General features: G+C 35.9%; 1 protein-coding gene and 1 non-coding gene across 2 annotated transcripts; one reads left to right on the top strand and one right to left on the bottom strand.

Moving 5' to 3' along the window:
• Positions 1-1,931: 1,931 nt before the first annotated feature.
• LOC143626860 (3-oxoacyl-[acyl-carrier-protein] synthase I, chloroplastic-like) lies at positions 1,932-23,516 on the bottom strand. Its single transcript, XM_077096808.1, has 9 exons — positions 23,187-23,516; positions 16,686-16,928; positions 13,951-14,034; positions 7,569-7,937; positions 3,158-3,589; positions 2,421-2,708; positions 2,246-2,347; positions 2,087-2,153; positions 1,932-1,999 (listed from the first exon to the last, which is right to left on the bottom strand). Exons 1-9 carry the CDS (start codon positions 23,514-23,516, stop codon positions 1,932-1,934), a joined length of 1,983 nt encoding a protein of 660 aa, XP_076952923.1.
• Positions 8,105-8,178, top strand: TRNAM-CAU (transfer RNA methionine (anticodon CAU)). The gene has a single exon. It is a non-coding gene; the product is annotated as a tRNA-Met (tRNA).
• Positions 23,517-23,750: the final 234 nt, after the last annotated feature.

The raw sequence follows: 23,750 nt of genomic DNA, 5'->3' as shown, positions 1-23,750 counted from the left end.
AATTTACGTGGCCGTTTTGGCCTATTTAGGGTCCGAATTTGTAAAACTTTTCTAAATGAAAGTTGTTCAAAACATTCTAATTTAATAGATTGGAAAGTCTTGATTTCTATTAAAATTTTTTGATATTTTAAATATCTAAAAAAAAAAGAATAGTTTGCTTTCCAAAAATGATTTTGTATTTCATCTACCTTTTTGATTTTTCCTTGCTTTTATCTTATCGTTTGTTCAATTAGGTTTTATAATCTTATCATTAGCCTAAAACACATTTCTAAACTTTAGTTTAGGGCTTCATGGGTAGGATTTATCAAGTCACACAAACATCCAATCCTTTCACTCACCAATCAAAGTGAGTTTCTCACATCCCCCTTTTTTACTCTTTTAAATATTTTGGGGGTAGCATATATAACCCAACAAAAACTTTATTTTAGTCTCATTGCCTCAAAACTACTATTCATACATTTACTTTTGTGTTAATTACTTGCTTAATGTTTTGTGTCTCATTGAACGATTATTAGTTTGTGTTATTTATTTATTGTTGTTGCCACATAGCCTTAGTAGCCTCAATAAGTATGATTATACACTCTCCTTACTATTTCGACTTGGTGTCAAATAGAAAAGTGCCTTATTTGTTATTTTTATATAATTCATCTACGCTTGAATTATCATACTTGTCTTAAGGAATTGCATAGATTTTGCCTCATATTATATTATATCAAATTTGTGGGAAATTCACCAACTATTTATAGTTGACCTTTATTTTTATATATGCTACAAGTACAATGGTTTTATGCATTTACCATGATTGAAGACAATTAGATTGCCTTTAGGTTAATTAAATAAAATAATGTAATAGTTAGTTTGTTTTGTTTTTATGTTATTTCTATTTCAAACTTATGTACTAGAGATTTAATATGATAATGAGAATATTGCCGCTTTAATATTTGTCACGTGTGTTTTGAGGAATCTATACGTTACGCCCCGACATTCCGCCACCGGCAGGGGTGTGACGATAATAATAATAATAAATAAATAATAATAATAATAATAATAATAATAATAATAATAATAATAATATAATATAGCGTTGAAATCGAGGTTAACTTAACAAATACAAATCAATGGTAAATATCATAATAAAAAAATTAATCTTTCATGAAAATCAAATATTTAAAACGAGTCGGGTTTTTAGGTTTGAAACATAGCAAATGTTACGCCTGTTCTCAATCTAGTGCACAAATGGTGTATGTTATTGGGTGGCTAGTGTTGTTGCTAGCAACTTGCTAATAACGAATGTTTGTTATAATGAAATTTATTTTGGTTGGACGTTTAAAAAAAGAGCGAACTGTGGTTTTCGTCTCTGTGGTTTGTTCAAATTTGTCACTTCAGTCCAAAGGTTTAAAATTTGTTATTTTCGTTCAAAAGGTTCATTTCATTGCAATTTTTCGTCCTTTTCGTTAACATATTTTGGACTAAAATAGCAGACTTTAACAAACTACAGGGACAAAAATTGCAATGAAAACGAAACCTTATGGATGGAAATTGCAACGTAAATGAATCCTTATAGACGAAAATAACAAATTAAAAACTTTTTAATTGAAATAGCAACTTAGAACAAACAATAGGGACGAAAACCATAGTTCTCTCAAAAAGAAAATACCGAAAAGCTTCGATGATATCTCATACTCGCAAATTCATTTCCAGTTATATAACAGATGCTCTGGTTTTATATAAATGCTCCGCTTTTATTCTTGTTTGATTGTGTGATACATGTTTGAATACTATAATATTCTCTTAAGTTTATGTATATTATTACATACGATTGTAATCAATATTTTACATTTCATTACAATTTTGCTTTAATATGAACGCTATCATATGTTTCACCGGTTAAAAGATAATATCTTTATTCATGTTATATATTTGTGATGCAATCATGGCTTGAAAGCAGAGAATGCTACAACAGAGTTGTGTCCACCCATGCCAAATGAATTTGAAATCGCTGCGTACAAAAGTATTTGAAATTGAATAAGCCAGCTTAGCAAATACTAACATTGGATAATGGAGATCGAAATGGAAAGAAACTCACCAACGTTGATTTCATGTTGTTGCTTATGATTTGCGACAGTATCAAATTCAACTTCAGGATCAAGTTGCTACAGTTTCCATAAAACACAAGAAAATTAATTAGAGTATGACAGAAGGAAAGAGAAATAATATGAATAATACGAATGCAGATATGACGCACAAATTGATTAATTGTGGGGTGCAGCCATCCTGTTTGAATTGCTTTAATTGTAGCAATGGCCTCCATACCTCCTGCGGCTGCAAACGAGTGTCCGATCATAGACTGAAAAGCAACACAAGGCGAATATTGTCAGCATGGGGTTCATATTTGGGGATACATGTATGCTACTCTTCACCTTGGTGGCATTGATTTTGATTCCTAAACTATCCTTGAATACATTCTTTAGAGCCTTCATTTCAGCAACATCTCCGGCCCAAGTAGATGTTGCATGCGCATTGATATAATTCACCTCCTCTACTGATACACCGGCATTCACTAGGCAACTTTGAATACATGAGGCAACCCCAAAACCATCGGGCCGTGGACTAATTATATGATATGCATCGCAATTTCTTGCACCTCCTAAGTATTCGGCGATTATCGGTGCATCCCTTTTCATTGCATGTTCTAAACTCTCCATCACCTGCAAACGAACGGAAAATAAATATTAAAATATAAGAAAACTACAAGATATATGTTTATGATTTTTTTTTGGCTAGATTAGATGGTTTTACAAAAATAAAAGTGGTTTTAGCCTTTAGGTGGCTGACTAAATTGTAACTGCTTTTAGTTAATTTGTTATCTTAGATAGCGGATTACGAGGACACATCTGCTAACCTTCCAAGCGGCAATCCATGTCGTCGTCCAAAATTGGTGGTTTGTGTACTCCGCTATTTGAGATGGCTTTCACATGTCACAATTGGATGACTTGGACCGGCACTTGGAAAAATTAGCTTATGTATCCTCATAAACCTCTATTTGAGATACCAAATTATCTAAAAATACTTGAAATTTAGTAAAACCACTTTTTTCTTTGTAAAACCGCCTAATCTATCAAAAATGTCTATGTTATGTTTATATTGTGTAATCTACCAAAACACCAGCTCCTTCACTAACAACAAAGCCATCTCTATCTTGGTCCCATGGTCTGCAAGCAGTCTTGGGATCATTGTTTCGCCGAGACAATGCATTACATGCACCAAAACCTGCCAAAATAAGTGGTGTTAAAGGAGCTTCTACACCTCCAGCAATCATTAGATCAGCCACCCCTTCACGGATATGATTTGCCGCAGCACAAAAGCAATAATTGGATGTCGCGCAAGCAGCTAGAATGGAGTAGGTTGGTCCCGTAAACCCAAGATCTATAGCAAGAGAGGCAGGGCACATACTTGCTAGAACATACGGTGTGAAAAATGGTGTGATTTTATTACAACCTCTCTCCATTAGAGTTTCTGCAATATCACTGAAGACCCTTACGCACCCCATTGCTGGTCCAACGATTACACCGGAACGTGTTTTATCGGTCTACACACAAACTTAATGAAATGTTACACACAATTCTGGATACCAAGGAAGGCTATGAGACAGGCCGGGTGGTCGACTGACCCCAGCCGGATTAAACATTTTGGGTTTTTCATCTTATTCGGTTATCATGGTTTATCTAGGGATGAGCATTTGGCACTTGGTACCGGTACCGAAATTGGTACCGATTTGGTACTGCCGGTACCAAATCGGTACCAAAGTTTTGAGTTTCGGTACCGGTATGGTACGGTACGGTTCCGGTATTTCCCGAATTTTTACCTTCAATACCGGTATCGTCCCGGTATCATACCGGTACCAAGATTTGGCGATTTTCGGGACCGGTACCGGTCGGTACGATACCGAGCTCATCCCTAGTGTTATCCGTGTTTGAACGTTGGCGATTTTCGGGACCGGTACCGGTCGGTACGATACCGAGCTCATCCCTAGTGTTATCCGTGTTTGAACGTTATTTGGATCCTAATCCTTAATAAAACTTTTATAAGTTATTAAGTTCCTTATATTCACATTTAGCCCTCCATGATTTAGTTATCATTTATTTCTTATTTTTAACTTAAATAGTTCATAAAATGATCAAATTAATAAACATCAAGGACTAAAAGTGACAATGCCTGAAACCTTCCCTCCTGGACGCCGGACCGCTGCGTGATGGCAGGGGTCCCTTCTGGCCGCACAGCGCAGTGGAGGACCTGGTCAGTTGGTTCACGAAATCTCGTTTCTAAACTCGTTTATGGTATAAAATCGTGTATTTTAGGCACTTTTGAGAGAAGTAAGAAACAAGTAATCATAGTATAACTAAAATATGATTCCCAAATCGTTTCTTACTGATCAAAAGAGGATCTTTTTGATTATTTCAATGATTCCTTCCTTAAAATCATATTTACTTACTTAAAACGAGTAAAAGCCCATAATTAGTTCCATTTATGCTTTTCCTATATAAACAACACATAAACATCTGCCACAAACCTTTACATAAACCCTAAGTAGCATTCCACAGCCGTCATACCTTCTGCCCATCTCATAATCGTTCGGTTTTTGGTGTTTTGTTGAAGAATCATTTAGAACCGGTTGACTATACAAGTTTAAGTACCTTTGACTCGTTATATCTCTTCGTTCGTTCACTTTTCGGGTAAGTTGTAAACTGAGTTTTCGTTCATAAACATTCTCTAGTCGATAACCTTCAATCGATTTATGAGATTGAAGGGTATTGACTGGTCAATTGCTTTAAAACCCGATAAGGGGCAAAATAGTCAGTCTGTTTGACTTTATATTTTCTCATACTTCTGGTCGGATTCAACGTTCAGTCCAAAAGACTTTTCTTCTCGTAATAAAATTTTAAGGGTTCTAACCAAAACCCGACTTCCGACTCGAAGTTCGGATTCTGGTCAGACTCGACTCGTTTAAACGTTAAAATTAACATAACTCAAGTTCTACTCATCCGTTTGGATTGATTCCAGCGGAATTAAGTTTGTTTTTACTTATACTTTCATATCGCTAAGTTTCAGCTCCTGTTGATTACTTTCGTTTGGCGAGTTAATCGGAAGACCTCTTTGTTTATTCTTAATATTTAACTAACTCGCTTATTATTAAGGTGAGTTTTGTCATTCCCCCGTTTTACTTATTTTCAAACGTTTTGGGGGCGTATGCATACTATAGTATTTCGTTTATATATATCTCTCAACTTTAGCAAACGTTGTATTGTGTGTGAATTGCTGAACTTATTTGTTATTTGCTTATTTGGTTATTTTACGCATTCGGAGAGGTCCAACATATTCTCATATAGTATGATCATACGACCGTATTGTATAACCGGCGCCCGATTCGCTTGGCAATGGTTCGCTTGACTCTTTATTTGCTTATTGGTTTGGTTTATTTACCGCTTTACTTACGCTTTTCTATTCTTTCGTATTATATTGTAACTTGCAAAATTAATGGCATGCTCACTCAACATTATTGTTGACAAATCTATCTATTTTATACGCATATGCAGGTTATCGCTTAAACTGAAGATTCGGAGTATTGGATTGCTAGATGAGACCATAGGCTTTATCAAGAACAATTTGTTAAATTTTAATTTGGGATTACTTCCTTTATTGTCATGAATTATTAGGGCTGTCACTTTTACCTGAAACCCGACCCGAAAAAACCCGCACCCGAACCCGAACTAACCCGAACCCGAGAAAAGACAAACCTGAAACCTGAACCGAAGTAATTTGGGTTGGTTCTCGGGTTTGATTTATAAGTTTCGGGTCAACCCGAAAAACCCGAATAAACTTCTAGTTTTAAAATTAAATATATTTTTATGTATAATAAGCTAAGTCTTAGCCACTAAAGTTATCATAATCTAGCTCTAATTGACTGTTGTCATTCTAACTATTATAGATCGATTGTTTCTTATTAATTTATGTTTTCCGTTTATTACTAATAGCAACCGAAATCGAACAACCAAATCACGCCCGATTGAATATGATTAAGGCTCGAGTTAATTTTACTCTTCTTTTGAATGTTTTATCAAGCTATGTTGGTTTGTTATTTGATTATTTTGTTATAAGCAAAGAAGAATATGTTTTTTTTTTTAATTTTAGCATTGTCGTTCTTAATTTTTTTTTTTTGTTTTTGTGCTTTTTTTCTTTGGTTTGTTTGTTTTGTAGGATACTCGAAACCCGATTAACCCAACCCGAAAAAACCCGAACCCGAAAAACCCGTAAGAGATTTGGGTTGAGTTTCGGGTCAAGATTAAAAACTTTGTAACCCGAAGAACCCGACCCGAAAAACAAACCCGAAGAACACCCCTATGAATTATGGAGTTTGAATGATTTGCTATATTTGGATATTTTGTTTTTATATGGAATAAAATTAATTATTAGATATTGCCATATATATTGTATGATAGTTACCTCGAGGTATGAGCAATCATGCTTACGTCCCGGCATTTCCGTCTTAGGTTGGGGTGTGACACCCGACACCCTAGCCAATTTTTTTAAAATTATATATATTATTTTGAAATATATATATATATATATAATTCTTAATGTTTAAACCCAATTAATGAACTCAAAGTTAATGAAATCTTACACGCTTTTATGGGCACATGAAACAAGGAACAAATGGCATACCCATTCGCGGTCCTACTCATAAGCGAGAGGTCCACCATCCCCATTGAAAAAAAAAATTAGTCTCAATATAGTGTAAAATTCCATCCAACCCCTACGGAATGTTGAGACGACCCATGAAAGTTTGAAACCGACCCAAATAAAAATTAAAATGAAAGTTTTTACAAATATAATTATATAAATGTAATATCAATAATTTTTCCAATTAATTTTGAGTTTAATACCAATTTTTAAGTCCTATAGTCCAATACCCAAAAAAATTATATCTCACCAAAATTAAGCTCAAAACTCAACACATTCAAACTCTACCAATTTTTTAGCCCAATACCCAATCCAGTTATAATTTGTTTGCCACGTGATAAACGATTTGAAATCAAGATTGATTTAGCAAGTTCTGTTCAATTGATGGTTCAAACCAAGAAACACCATTCATTTTCATTGGTGTGTCGTTTATTAAAGTTAGCTCTCGTATCACTCGTCGTAACCACAGGCGTTGAAAGATGTTTTTTTGCGTAATCGGATGGATATATGATTGCGATAGTCATATATGTGTCATTAAGAAAGACTTGCCAGGAATGTTAAAATAGATGATGTAATGGATACATTTCAAAAAAAATGAAAATTCATAGAGAATAACTTATATTTTGTTAAAATAGATGGTATATTTTATTCTAATTATGAATTTCTAAATTAATAGTTTCACACATTTTGTTTGGTTATCTATTTTTTTTATTAGACTTGACCAAAACGGCTGAGCTGGACCGATAAAAAAATATTTATATAACTGAGTAACGACCCAAAAAATTTCTGACCGCTATGACAAATTTTCTAGAGTCCGCCACTGGACATACCTTGGACAATTCACCAGCACCAAGATTAGCATATTCAAGGGCCTTTTTCCCGGCAACAATGCAATACCTTTGACAATCATCTAACCTTTGGTCGTCTTTGCGATTAATATATCCACCTGATTCAAAGTCATGAATTTGACCAGCAATTCGCGATGGAAAACCTGAAGCATTGAATCGATCTATCAGCCCAACCCCGCTCTCTCCTGCTAAGAGTCTTTGGTAGAAGGTATCAACGTCATTTCCAAACACAGAAACGACTCCCATTCCAGTGACAACAACCCCGCCTTTCGGCATCTTTTTCTCGTTTACGGGCAGTGGCATAAATGTGAGAATGCAATACGCGGCGGCATCTGGTGGTGGTGTGTGTTGCTGATTTAACAATTATGGGCAAACTATCTTTATTTCATTTCTATGATCGATGATCATAGACGGCCTCTTTACCATTCTGTATAAATAGGCTATTCTATTAGTACAGATATGGTAAAGGGGCGCATTCAATCCTTGCTTGTATATTTGTTTTCAGTTCTTCTCTTCGGCGCGGGGTAGAGCAGTTTGGTAGCTCGCAAGGCTCATAACCTTGAGGTCACGGGTTCAAATCCTGTCTCTGCAATACTTTTTGTCAAAAAAAATGGTATTTTTTACTCTGGTAACTTTAACACTTTTTCTTTTGGGGTAGAAGGCAAATAGGGGAAGCATAGAATCACTACACTATGACGACTAACTATACCAAATCTTTTATCATTTTCATTTCTAATTTTAGCTATGAATATGAAAGAAATGACTTCATTTTGGGCGGATAGCGGGAATCGAAGTAGCTCCCATGTTTGTCACGAGTGGTATGAAGTAGCTCGATTGTTACTGCTTATGGCATTGTTATAAATAAATAAATAAATTCTTTCTTATTAAGGAAAGTTAGTACTCTTATGACTTATCAACCTATTAAATTCATGCCTAATTTGCTGTATTTTAATTTTTATCGCCAAGTTTATTTAATACGTCTTTATGGGCTGTTGCATTTTTATAGCTAGGCCGCCACCATATATACACTGTTTCTAGTTCAGAAACTTATTTGAACTAAGATGTGGGCTCATATATTTGGGGCATTTGAGAATCCAAGCCCCCTACCACTATAAAAGAGGACAAAAATAAGAATAATAAGAATGATTGTAGCAAAAAAAAAAAAAATCATAACTCAAAATTTAATAAAAAACGAAGAATATAAAAACACAAGTTTTTCCACCGTCTTCTCGCTTACAAAAAAAAAAGAAAAAATAGACACAATGTTAAGGAAAAAAAGATCATTATGTCTTTTTATTTATCATTGTGTTCTTTTTATTTCGTCATTGATTGTGTTTTCTTTCCTTGACACTGTGTCTTTTTTTTGATATTGTGTTATATTACTTAACATTATGTTATATTTTGTTTAGTATTTTGCTATATTTTGAGACATATTGAGTCTTTTTTTATTTATCATTGTGTTGTTTGTGCATTTTGGGTATTGTGTCTTTTTTCTCGGCATTGTGTCTTTTCGATGGTTTTTTTTGTTGTTTGAACGAGAATGACGGGGGAAACATTTTGGTTTTTTAAAATTTTTCGTTTTTTATTTATATTTTGAGTTATAATTTATACCAACTTCTGTCACACCCCGTTAAGCGATTTACGAAAGCGTAAAACGGTAATGTCACAGACACAACTGGTATCAAACACATTGTTCATAAAGAAACTTTACTAACTAATTTACAATATATTACATCGATCTAACTTCGTTTACAAACTAGGTGATACAAACCAATCCAGCCCGATAAGCTATTTTACTCCTAACTCGAATGCTTGTATCAATTTACACCGCATCGATCACAATCCAAACACGTAGCACATAAGCAATGTACTCCACTTTTCTAAATACCTGAAAAGCATGTTAAAAACAGGTCAACTACGAATAGTTTGGTGAGCTTCATAAGTTTTAACGAAATCAGTTCTGTATACCACACAATCATAGTTTGTATGTACGCGCATATGCGAAAATCTATTTATGTTTGAATATATGTACATCTGTATGTTTGTATGTGTGTATGTTTATGTTATGAGTTTGAAACTACGATAAAATCGTGACTGTTCGTTCGTACTACATGCCTCCATTTTCCACGTAAAATCAACCACTGTGGCCTGCCTTCAGTCCATAACGGTTCCACGTAAAATCAACCATTACACAGTGTATGTGTGTGTGTGTGTATCTAGTATTTCCTACGCTATAATATTTCCTATGCCTACCCACCTAGTATGCATATAGATATATGTTTACACATATATAGTATTTCCCACGTACCATCAATCATTGTGGCTCTCCTTCCGCCCACAATAACCTCATGGCCTCCACTGCCCACGTTGTTCTTATGGCCGTCACAGACCACGTTATCCCCATGGCCATTACAGACTACGTTATCCCCATGGCCTTCACAGACCACGTTATCCTCATGGCCATTACAGACCACGTTATCCCTATGGCCATTACAGACCACGTTATTTGCCCAATTCGTTATGTTTAACAATACATAACGTGTTTGTATAAACATGTTGTCACGTGTAATTTTATTATGTTTTGGCATTGGTACTATCTCCACTTAATATATCAATCAACAATACTATTCACATTTCATCAGCAAATAGTCAACCATTATGTTTGTAGAGACTTTTCGTATTTGAACATTTAAATGATTCATATCTTGAATCGTTTTCAGATAGATAATTGTATATAAACATGCTTTTCACCCTAATAGTTCGTAAACAGTTTGAAAAGAGGGGTCATGAAACTCACGATTTAATAGGCACTTAGTGCGATGTCAGCTCGGGGTTCGTTTCCCTTGTTATCACTTAGTCCCTTTGCAGTTTTTGACTATTTCAACCCTTTACACGCATTTCCAGGTTCTTGGCCTTCTAGCTAGAGTAACTACAGGTCCTTAGGGTTTGAGTTTGTGATGAAGGTCCAGCAAGAATTCTCCAGATTTGTGTTGAAGAAATGATGAAAATATCTTATATATTATATTAATTATAAAGAAAACTTAAAGGATGGGTAAGTCCAACTTGGCGGGCTGGACTTTTTTGGGCCCCTTTGGGCCCAATTTTGGCCCATTAGTCTCGTTTTGCGTGCCCGAACGTGAAATCCCAAGTCCAAGTTTAATTTAGGTTCGGTTTTTGGCGCGAAAATTATATCGGGTACGACAAACAGCGCGAAAACGCGTGTTTTTCGGCCAATTTCTTGTTAATTTAGAAAAACATACTATTTGTTTGTAAAAATCGAAAATATTTTCACGGATCGCTTAAAACATTCCAAATAAATTTTGAGGGGTTTTTTGTGTGGCTACAAATCCTTCTCACACTTTCTTTCTTTCCATTTTAACTTTTCCCCATATATTTATCTCTAAAATAAAGTATCTGTTAATATACGAACACATATATAATAAACTAGTTTTTATCCCCCGTATTACGGGGTTGTTTAAATTTTTCGTTTCTAATATTTTCATTTATAATATTGTGAATGTAATTTTTTGGATTTTAGTTTATTTATTGTAAGAAGTTAATAATATACTTAAATCTATTTTGATTAATTTATGTTGGGTTATGTTCATTTTTTAGTGAAACGTTGAATGAATTATCTATTTAATTTTTATATTTATTCGTTTATATTCATTTGTTATAATTTGGATATTATTTTGTGAAACTTTTCATTTAAGTTAAACTTAAAAGAAAAAAGAATTGCTAATATAACTAAATCCATATTGAGAGATTAAATTAGGGTTTGATTACGAGGTTTGTTTTACATTTTATGTTTCTAATATTTATATATGTTTTTGTATTTTAATTTTATTTATTGTAAAGAAATTAATAATATACTTAAAGTTTGATGATGAAAAGGTTTTACAAATAAATGAGATGTTATAACCCGTTTAAAAACTATCTGGGTTTGATGAGACCCATACCCATGAATTCGGGTCAAATACATGAGAAACCATCATTTATAAATAAAGCGAGACTTGAGAAAAAATATGAAGGTTTCGTTTATACATATTTAAGATAAGATTTAATCGTAACACTACCCTTTAGTTATCAAAGTTATGAAAAATAACAATATATTATTATTTAAAGTAGTAGAAAATATTATAATAGTACCAAAAAATTTGTCTATAGAATATGTTTAAATTTTATTTTAAAGCATTTATACATGAAACCGCTTAGAAAAACAAGATAAACCATGCCAAATAATTAATAATACGCGCATCACGCCAATGAGATTGAATTGGTGTAAATAACGTCATTTAAAGCTGCGGGTTAAATCTGAACTAGTGTGAGTAATTTTCATTTAAAGTTGTTTGAATAAAGTGCCTTATCTTTTATAACTGTTAATATAAAACAACTTTTTTTTTAAACACATCACCTACAGTGTTTTAAAAGGATCATTGTATTCTGTTTAAAATTTCACAACGGTTTTATTCACATGCTTTACCTGATATTATTTCCAAACACAGTTTTTTGAAAGTCATTTCTAAATTGACCGTCTAAGTTTTTGGGCATTCGCTATATTTTGTATTTTGATGTGACAATATAGAATAAATGAGTTTGGTGGTCCATTTACTCCTCTGCTTAAACATTGATGAACAAAATAAACGAGTTAGTTGTTAGCCTTGCCAAATCCTATTTATAAAAATAGAAGATCATTTGCAAAGCTATCCATTTGCAAGATCCTCCATTTATGTATGTGTATCTCACAAATTATAGATAGCATCTTACTGCGTCCTATTCTAGAACCACTTGATTCATTTCTTGAACTTTATATCAACAATGTTGAAATTATTTTTTAGGTTTAGTTTTGATACAGTCACAAACCTAATTGATTGAATTTGCAACAACTACCAACCGAACATACATCATTTTAAATATATATTTTTTGTATCATGCACTATACGAGTTTCAATACCATTCTAGATGTTTATTAATTTATTATTTGGGTTTAGTTCGTTACCACAATGTGTCTAACCAATACGAACCCCCGTCGCAGCAATTCAACGGGTTTTGTTACCTTCCATACTTAGCCCTTGCCAACCGAATGCATGCCGGTGGTTACAAACCTAGTTCTGTAGTTCATATTTTAATTTGGAAGCTAAAAGAGCAATACACCAATTTAGTTATTTGCATACTCTAAAAATTTACCGAGACATTTCCGGAAACATGGAAGGTATAACAAAGTTTATTGTTCTAATGTTTTATGTTGTATAAATTGTTGAGAGGTGGTGTTATTGGTCTTCCTGAGCATCATTTTTTTTTTGCTTCACTGATTTTGGAAGCAAGATAGTGATCTTTTGCTTCACCCTTCTATGTGCTTCCTTTATCTTGTTTATAAGTTTGCAAGAAAAACAAAATCAAGATAAAAAATATAGCATTAGACAGTTGTAGGAACCACTAAAGTAAGGTGTTATTATTATTTTTTTAATTGCCAACAAATAGGCAATTGCTTAACTACTTCCTACAGGGTGACCCGGTAGTAAAAGGTCACCGTCAGCTGGCCCAACCCAGTTGTACGGAGCCCTTAAGCGCCCCTAAGTTATCTCTAGTTCTGGAAAACCCACCCGCCCGAAGACCCACTAATGATAAAATCTGGACGCTCAAAATAGAACTATTGATCGCAAAGATCCTAGTCTTCTTTCATTAAGCTACCGATACAAGAAATTAGTTGAAACATAATGTTTAGTCATTTCTTCACATATTGTAAAAAAATATATATGTATAAATCATGTGTACGCATATTTCCTACACATATACAGGTTTTTTTCCATCTGTTTGTTTCACTACATATCTCAAATGAAATTACAATCCATAACCATTTAGTTGTAAGTCATACATATTTATCACTAGATCAAGCTAGTGGTTGTAAAATATATGAACTGATTGGTTTTCATATATACAAACATTTGTATGTGTAAGAACTAAAAGTTTTATTTAATTTAACCATTGACAAAATAAAACCAAACAACTTAGGATTTTATACTTTTTCCCCGTAGTAATTTAGTCTTTTATAATGAAATGCTTTCTATATATTCAATTTATAATTCTAATTTTATATACATAATAATATTTATTCAATATATTAGATAAAATTATTACGTTTATAAATAACATGTTTGTTTAGGCTCGCAAGCCTATCAAGCTCAGTATATGAAACTCATGCTCAAGCTTGTTTGTTAAATAATTTAAAATTAGACTTGAACTTGTTTAATCTTGACTTGAATTAAGCTTTTAGCCAGCTGATTTCAGATAACTTTTAGAACTGCTCAACTCGTTCAAAGAAATATAAAGAATTAGATACAAACACGGGCGTGACTGGTCTAACCTTGAATGCATTCGAAGCTTGGATCCCATACCTCCCAACATACGCAGCACCCGCAACTGCAAGTCCCATCATAAATGGTGTTTCCTGAAAAATAAAACTTTAAAATATTAATATTAATATCCAAGGTCCATAAGACAATCATTGTTCAATATGTGTTCTAAGCATTGGCATGCTTATCTAATTTCATAGATTGTATTTCGCTTCCATAAACCTTAATTTCACAATATGAATGGTGTTACCGGTTACGCAAAATCATTAGGGATGAGATTCTTTTTCCCATACCTACCTGTACCGGTGGGGAAATGATAAATGCAGTACGGTATTTGGTACCCATTTTTCTTAAATTTGGTATTCGGTATTTTCTGTAACGATACTAATGGTGCAAACCAAGGCGGGCTAGGACACTGTGTAACGTAGGCGACCGGACGGGGCACTTAATTTTTGGGGGCACAAAATTTTTTTTTTTGTATACATATATTTTTATGAAAAAAAATGTATATTTAGTGTTTTACCCTAATTATACAATAACTAGTTTGGTCTAGTGGCAAAGAGGCATGACTCCAAACCAAAAAGTTGTAGGTTCTAGTCTCACTTGATACAAATTTAAGCTTATTTTTATACAAAAAGTTCTTACACAGCCTAAATCATAACCAAGTAAGCTCATATAAAAATTTAATTGTTTAAACCAAAGAAAAAACCATTTAAATAAGGCCTAATTTTTTTTTTTTTGCTTATATTATTTCGTTACTTGTTAGGATCTATGGCCCTTTTTATTTCGGCTCGGCCGAGGCATATAAATTCTCGGAAACGGCCCTGGTGCAAACGAGCTAAACCGCTTGCGACCTACTCGAGCTCGATCAATATAAAAAACTAGAAAAGAGCTGAGCTTTTTCGAGCCCGAGCCTCAACTTGTTTTATTATCGATCCCGAGCTCAAGCCTTGAATAAGAAGCACGTTTAGGCTCGCCGGGCCTTGCGTATTTTTGAGGTTTACCTCTGTTTGCTTGTATGTATTGATTTCACATCTGAGCTTTATTGGGTCGAGCTTAGACTCATTTAAGGTTTTTTTTTTAATTTGTAATAATAATAATAATAATAATAATAATAATAATAATAATAATTATTGTTAGGGCACAGATTTCCGGTATCCTCAAGAAACATTATTCAGAGCAAATTCAGGATGCGGTATCGTCAAAGGTAACAGGCATCCTAATTACATTATATATGTAACACGATTTTTGCTCCTTCCTATGTTTACCAGGTCAAGGATTGTTATCGTGATCTCCCAAAGACTCGCATTTTCCGTTATTGAAGCGTGACAAGAAAGGAAACGTGTTGATTGAAGGGTTAACGGCTAATTGAAATAATTCCGCAGTTTCCTTAAATATAGGCCATATTGTTAGCTTCTTATTTTTGTATAAATAGAGCTCAAAACCGAATCATAACACACACTCTAGACACGCGAGACTTACTAGTACTCGCATTCTCTGTAATCACAATCAAGTTTGAGCTCCACCATTGTAATCACCTTTATTATTAATAAGCCGGTGGTGATAGTTTTCACCGCTCGGGGTTTTTTGCTTGTTATCTTAAGGATAACGGGTTTTTTCCTCGCAAAAAATCCTTGTGTTCAAGCACCTTTACTTTCATTTTGTACAAGCACCTAATCCCGATTACTAATTTGGTTACGAAATTACCATTGTCAATTTTTGACCAAAACAATTTGGCGCCCACCGTGGAGCTATCGGTGCTTCAATCCATTAATTCCGTTTATTTCATTCACCTTCATTTTCTTTACAATGGCCTCACAACCAAAAACCAGTTCAGTCTTTGCTCCGGTGGTCACTACAGCTACAAGTGTCAACCCAGGACCTCCACCACTGCCGAAGAAAAATACTCAGTCCAGAGGAGAAATTCCACCATTCGCGGGGTCCTCCACACGGATAGACCCGGTTATTTCTAACAATGATATTTTTGCTTTGATGAAACAGGTCAAAACGCACATGGAGCAGCAAGAAAAGACCAACTCAAGGCTATTCAAGGAGATTGAAGGAATCAAGAAGAAACCAGGGCATGAGGCCACTCCAATCATGCCCAGGGTCTTTGATTTTGATCAGAATCCCCTGTGATGTCCTCAGAATCCCGGATCCTTGGGGACACAATCAGCAAGGATTCCACCACAGCAGCAAACAGGATACTAGGAAGCTTTTCCTTCGGTATCCTCGGAGTTACCCGGGCCAGCGAGGCCAGGGTCCGTCAGCATGCAGCCACGCTCAACCATGCCAGCCGGCATATTTTCGTCAGAATCCCCTATGATGTCCTCAGAAATGCATGTTGGAGATGACATCCCTATGCAGGCACCACCTTATCCTGAGGATACTATCAATGGCGGAATCAACCATTATGGCTCAGGATACCAAAGACCTTACCAAAATCTTGGTAACAGTTTGCTTAACCTTAATTTATACACTAACCGTGGATCTGTGCAGGATAAGGGGATATCTCCTGATATAGCAAGGGAGTTACAAAAAATGAAGGACATGATCTCCAGTATCCCCGGGATAATCCGTCCCATAGCTGAAGTCCTGGCGGGCAATCACAAACTTTCCGGGATAATACGCCTTCATGTATGTCCTTGAGAACTTCTCGTGCTTCTTGATATTCCAAGCATCTCAAGTATGGACCTGTAAGTGATTTTCTATATAATACATTATTCAGGATAATATATTGGGTTACCTTCATTCGGAACGTTCTGGGATTTTCTTCTCTTGTGATCTCGTTATCCTGAAGATAACGTATTATGGGACGGGTCCAGGATACTGGATCATTTTCAGTTTCTGAAGTCTCCATGATTTCATAGTTTTCCTTTGTTGCTGGAGTCAAGATATGAATGATGGGTATCTTGATATCATTCGGTATCTTGAGAGCCGATGCTAAATTTGCTAAGGCATATGCTTCAGTGTTCTCTTCCGTTAGTACCTGTATTATATCAAATGTTTTGAAACACATAGCTAATTTCTTAACTATTTCTAAATATTTCGCTAAGTTTTCTGCATTCGCTGCATAAGAGCCATTGAAATGGTTAGCTAATAACAGAGAATCAACATAAACTTGAATATACCTAACCTTCATATCCTTAGCTAATTGCAAACCATCTATTAAGGCCTCATATTCAGCCTCATTATTAGTAGCCTGAAATTCACAAGATATAGATAGAGGTATAATGTCCCCCTGTGGCGATTTTAGCAGGATACCTAGACCTGTTCCTCTTATGTTGGAGGCACCGTCAGTATGTAGGGTCCAACTTTCCTTGACCTCTAATTGCTGAACTTCTTTTTCAACTTCTTCAATTATATCCTGGCTAAAATCAGCCACAAAGTCGGCAAGCGCCTGAGATTTGATGGCTGTTCTTGGCTCATATAGGATATCATATGCCCTAAGTTTTACAGCCCATTTTTCCATCCTACCTAACATTTCTGGTTTTCTCAAGACAGCCTTAATAGGACAATTAGTCTTTACATGTATAGCATGAGTTTCAAAATAATGCCTTAGTTTAGTAGAAGCCATTATCAGTGCTAAAATTAACTTTTCAAGATAAGAATACCTGGATTCAGCATCTAGTAGGCTTTTACTTACATAGTATATTGGATGTTGTTAACCTTCGTGATCCTTGACCAAGACGGCACTGATTGCATTCCCAGAAACGGCTAAGTACAGAGATAATGGCTCACCATCAATGGCTTAATCATGCGTGGTGCTGAGGATAAGTATTCCTTCAGGGATACCAATGCCCTTTCTTGCTTCTCTCCCCATTCAAACTTTTGATTTTTCCTCAGGATATCATAGAAGTCTTTACACTTCTCTAAAGATCTTGAGATGAATCTGTTGAGAGCAGCTATTCTTCTGGTTAATCTTTGGACATCTTTGACCTTTCTTGGTGATTTGATATCCAGGATAGCCTTAATCTGCTCTGGGCTTGCTTCTATCCCTCTTTTGGTGACCATGTATCCCAGGAATTTTCCTGCTTTTACCCCAAAGTGACACTTGACTGGATTCAACTTCATGTTGTATTCATCCAGGATATCAAATGTTGTTGCCAAGTCTCTCAGATGATCCCCGGCCTTCTTTGACTTTACCACCATGTCATCTATGTAGACTTTCATCGTGCCCCCTAGTTGATCTTTGAACATCATGTTGACGAGCCTTTGGTATGTTGCACCTGCATTTTTAAGTCCAAAAGGCATTACAGTATAACAGTATATACCAGTGGGAGTCATGACGGCTGTGTCTTCTTGATCTGATGGTTCCATTTGAATTTGCTGAAATCCTGAGGATGCATCCATGAATGTTAGCAGCTCGTGGCCAGCAGTTGCATCCACCATTGAGTCAATGTGCGGGAGTGGGAATGGGTCTTTTGGACAGGCTTTATTCAGGTCTGTGAAGTCCACACACACTCTCCATTTTCCATTTTTCTTCTGGAAAACAACTAGATTAGCCAACCATTTAGGATATTGGACTTCTCTTATCATCTTTGTTTTGAGCAGCTTCTGCACCTCTTCTTGTATGATAGCATTTCTCTCAGGAGAAAACTTCCGTCACTTTTGATGTACTGGCTTGAAAGATTTGTCTATACCAAGTTTATGAGTGATAATCGATTTAGATATACCTGTCATATCTTCATGTTTCTAGGCGAAGGTAGAAGCTCTTTTCTTTAGCAAGGATATTAATTCCGTCTCAATATCCTCAGGAATACTTGTTCCCAACAATACTTTGACTTCAGTATCCTGAGGATCCAAAGATACTTCCTTTACATCCTGCTCTCTTGCTTGCAGGACCTTCCCTGGTTGTTTCTGTAATTGCTATGCTTGAGTAGGCTTCGTAGTCCATTTCATTGATGAAGCATCACATTCCTTGGCATCTTGCTGATCACTTTCAATTTTGATGACTCCCCAGGGACTTGGGAGTTTCACACACTGATGATAGGTCGAGGGTACTGCCTTCATGCTGTGGATCCAGGGCCTGCCTAAAATCACATTACAACAAGATAAAGAGTCAATAACGCAAAATTTTTGTAGGGAGTTAGTTCCCTCAATATATATTGGAAGTTTGATTTCTCCCAAGGTATTCTTGGTTTTGCCACTGAATCCCACAAGAACTGAGGATTTCGGGATAATCTCTGTTTCCGGGATATCCATTTTCTTCAAGGCTTCCATATGGACAATGTTCACAGAGCTTCCTCCATCGACGAGTATCCTGCGCACAAAACAGTTAGCTACACATAAAGTAATTACCAAACCATCATGGTTGGGATCCATAAGGTCACATCTATCTTCCTCATCGAAGGATATGATTCTTTGAGTCGTTAATGTGGAAGTACAGAGAGGTCTTTCTCAGATCCTCCCAATATGAAGGATACCACCTTAGCTCCGGGTGGTGGAGAAGGTGCCCTCTTAGGTATCTTGACAGGATCCTGGCTTTTGTTCTTGTTTTTTCCAAATAGTTCCTTCAGGTGTCCTTTGCTGAGAATGTATCCTATTTCCTTCCGAAGTGCTATACAATCATCAGTGCTATGGCTAAAGTTTTCATGGAATGCACACCATTTTGACTTGTCTTTGTTTGATCCAGGCTTCTCATTCTTCTTAGGCCATCTGGCCTTGTCACCTAAATCCTGCATGGCACAAATTACACCACCAATATCAAGGTTAAAGCAATATTCGGATATTTTAGGATATTCTTCGTCATCTTCGTCTTCTTCCACAGCATTGATCTTGGGATTATCCTGCTTGGAATAAGGCTTCGGTCTGAAGAACTTTTTTGGAGAGTCAGACTTCCTGTTGGTAGACTCGTATTTCGGGATAACCAAGTTTCCATGAGCCTTTTTGTCATCCTCCAGCCGAATGTATCTTAGTGCCCTGTTTCTGACTTCATCAAGATTCCTGAATGGAGTCATGACGAGGTCATCATAGAAAGGAGAATCCTTCCTAAGTCCCATCTTGAACGCTTCAACAGCAGCTGCCATGTCGAGGTTGGGGATTTCCAAAGCTTCCCTGCTAAATTTGATTATGTAATCCCTTAGGGATTCATTGTTATGCTGAACAATTCTATATAAATCACCTGTCATTTTCTCAAAAGATCTACTACAAGAAAATTGATTGTTAAACAAGTTAATTAAATGAGCAAAGGAAGTGATAGTATTGGAAGGAATACTTAATAACGATTTGAGGGCCGGCCCTGTTAGTGTTGAACCAAACCCTTTACATAGACATGCTTCTTTGATTTCTGCGGGGATAGGGTTGACCTCCATCCTTTCCCTGTATTGAGCCAAATGCTCCTCAGGATCCGTAGTGCCGTCATAAAGTTTCATGTTGGGCGTCTGGAATTTCCTGGGGATTTTCACGTCGCATAAGGGCCAACTGAACCTGGAAAGTTTGTGACTGCCCGCCGGGACTTCAGCTACGGAACAGATTATCCCGGGCATACTAGAGATCATGTCCTTCATTTTTTGTAACTCCCTGGCTATATCTGGAGATATCCCCTTATCCTGCACAGATCCACGGTAGTGTATAAATTAGGATTAAGTAAACTATTACCAGGATCTTGGTTAGGTCTCTGGTATCCTGAGCTTGGGTGGTTAATTCCTCCATTGATAGTATCCTCAGGATAAGGTGGTGCCTGCATAGGGATGTCATCTCCAACATGCACTTTTGAGGACATCATTGGGGATTCTGACGAAAATACACCGGCTGGCATGGTTGAGCGAGGCTGCATGCTGACGGACCCTGGCCTTGTTGGTCCGGGTAATTCTGAGGATACCGAAGGAAAAGCTCCCCAGTATCCTGATTGCTGCTGCGGTGGAATCCTTGCTGATTGTGTCCCCAAGGATTCGGGATTCTGAAGGATAGAAGATCCTGGAGAATCAAAATCAAGGACCCTGGGCATGATTGGGGTTGTCTCATGCCCTGGTTTCTTCTTGATTCCTTCAATCTCCTTGAATAGCCTTGAGTTGGTCTTCTCTTGCTGCTCCATGTGCGTTTTGACCTGTTTCATCAAAGCAAAAATATCATTGTTAGAAATAGCCGGGTCTATTCATGTGGAGGACCCCGCGAATGGTGGAATTTCTCCTCTGGGCTAAGTATTTTTCCTCTGCAGTGGTGAAGGCCCTGGGTTGACACTCGTAGCTGTAGTAACCACCGGAGCAAAGACTTAACTGGTTTTTGGTTGTGAGGCCATTGTAAAGAGAATGAAGGTGAATGAAATAAACAGAATTATGGATTGAAGCACCGATAGCCCCATGGTGGGCGCCAAATTGTTTTGGTCAAAATTGACAATGGTAATTTCGTAACCAAATTAGTAATCGGGACTAGGTGCTTGTATGAAATGAACGTAAAAGTGCTTGAACACAAGGATTTGTTGCGGGGAAAAAACCTGTTATCCTTAAGATAACAAGCAAAAAACCCCGGGCGGTGAAAACTATCACCACCGGTTTATTAATAACAAAGGTGATTACAATGGTGGAGCTCAAACTTGATCGTGATTACAGAGAATGCGAGTACTAGTAAGTCTCGTGTGTCTAGAGTGTGTGTTATGATCCAGTTTTGAGCTCTATTCATACAAAAATAAAAAGCTAACAATATGGCCTATATTTTTGGAAACTTTAGAAAGAGTCCAATTAGCCGTTAATTCCTTTAATCACCACGTTTCCTTATTGGCCACGCTCTAATAACAGCAAGTGCGAATCTTGGGGAGATCAAGGCAATTACTTTTGACCTGGTAAACAAGGAAAGTAGCAAAGATCGTATTATATATATATAATGTAATTAGGATAGCTGTTACCTTTGACATTACCGCATCCTGAATTTACTCTGAATATTGTTTCCTGAGGATACCGGAAATCCGTGCCCTAACACCGACGAGGCATGCTTACTTTTACCTACTGACCGACATAAACTAACTCAAACTCGAGTCGTGCCAAATCAATATCGAAATATTCAATAAAATTTGACCCCACTCGGTTTTAAATAAAATTTATGTCGGTCCGTAGATAAAAGTAAACATTTCTCGTTGGTGTATTCGAAATAATATAAAATTTTATATATTAAAAGTTATAAAAGAAAAACAAATATAAGTAAAACTAATTATAAAAATATAATATTAAAAAAACAAACAAAAAAGCTAACATATCTTCGACTATGCGTTTGATGCTAACATATCTTTGACTACGTGTTTAGATGCCTAACTCATCTTTAACCATGTGTTGGGAAATCTAACGCGTCTTTGACGACATGTTAGCGTCTTTAACCATGGATTAGGAAATCCAACGCGTCTTTAAAGATGTGTTATGCTAGCATGTCATCAAAGACGCGTTAGATTTCCTAATACATGGTCAAAGATGAGTTAGAGAGGGCCATTTTTGAAAATATTAAATTTAGGGGACAAAGTTGGAATCTTATTTTGTAGATGGGCTATTTTAAGGATTTTCCCCTCTTTAAATCTAGTTTTTCTTAACAATACTAATCATGTTTTTTTAAACCAAAAGAACTTGTTATGGAAAACTCACGGAACCTTGTCAATACTGTGCTCATCTATGGGATCATTTAAATCACATTTTTTTTCATTACTAGACACTGTAAAGCGATTGATTCTTGGTTTTAAGAATTTTGTGTGGTTGTTTATTTATTGTGTTGTTCAAAAACACAACTCATCAAACCTAGCAATCTTGCACGTACAGGCAGTGGCGGACCCAAGATTTTTCATAGTGGGGTCTCATTTTTCGGTGTTTAGATTTTTCACAACCAAACATTAAAATTTCCTGGTTGGTCGTCGTTCGGGTTAGTCTTCTTTCGGTTCGGGGGGTGGGGACAAATTCTAAATTATCCCTAAAATTCAAGTTTTAACTTTATCTTAAATAATCCTTACATAATTAGCACTAAAATTAATTTTTAAGAAATTAGCTTACAAATTCTAAATTCAAATTCATCACACAAAGTATACATAATTTGAGCAAATATAAATTTATTTCAAATTGAAATTTTCTCTATTGATCACTAAAAACACACTGACAACAAAAATTATAAGGTTGAACTTACATGATGACATTAACTATGGGTAAAAGCTTTGGGTCAAGTTGAATATTGGCGGTCAGTTTTTTAAAATACAAGAAACACTTACACAAGCTATAAATTATAAGGTTGAACTCACATGATGAAGAAAGCATGGGGTCCAACTAGTTATTATTACGAGGTCCTTGCAAACTTTAAGAGCATTCTGTATGGTACTCTTCACCTTGGTGTAATTGATTTTGATTCCTAAACTATCCTGGAATACATTCTTTAGAGCCTTCATTTTAGCAACATCTCCGGCCTTGGTAGATGTTGCATGTGCATTGATATAATTTACTTCCTCTACTGATACACCGGCATTCACTAGGCAACTTTGAATACACGAGGTAACCCCAAAACCATCGGGCTGTGGACTAATTATATGACATGCATCGCAATTTGTTGCACCTCCTAAGTATTCAGCGATTATCGGTGCATCCCTTTTCATTGCATGTTCTAAACTCTCCATAGGCACTGCCGCCTAGGGCTGTAAATGAACCGAACGAATACGAACAAAGCCTGTTAATGTTCGTTTGTTAAGGAAATAATGTGTTACCGTGTAAGGCCCCGTTCCCGGTAACCCTACTTTGGTGTTGGATTTATTCATAAACACAGTTCTAAAATCAGAGTTAATTAAAACTTTCGCGGAATAATTAAACTTCATGCATTACATTACAAAACATCAAATCATATCTTAACATAC

Source organism: Bidens hawaiensis, unplaced genomic scaffold, assembly GCF_021521415.1.
Source record: "Bidens hawaiensis isolate Kalapana, Puna unplaced genomic scaffold, B.hawaiensis_p1.1 tig00004525_1, whole genome shotgun sequence".
Classification (NCBI taxonomy): Eukaryota; Viridiplantae; Streptophyta; class Magnoliopsida; order Asterales; family Asteraceae; genus Bidens; species Bidens hawaiensis.
Note: the sequence above shows the minus strand (reverse complement) of the source record. Positions and strands in the feature narration are given on the sequence as shown.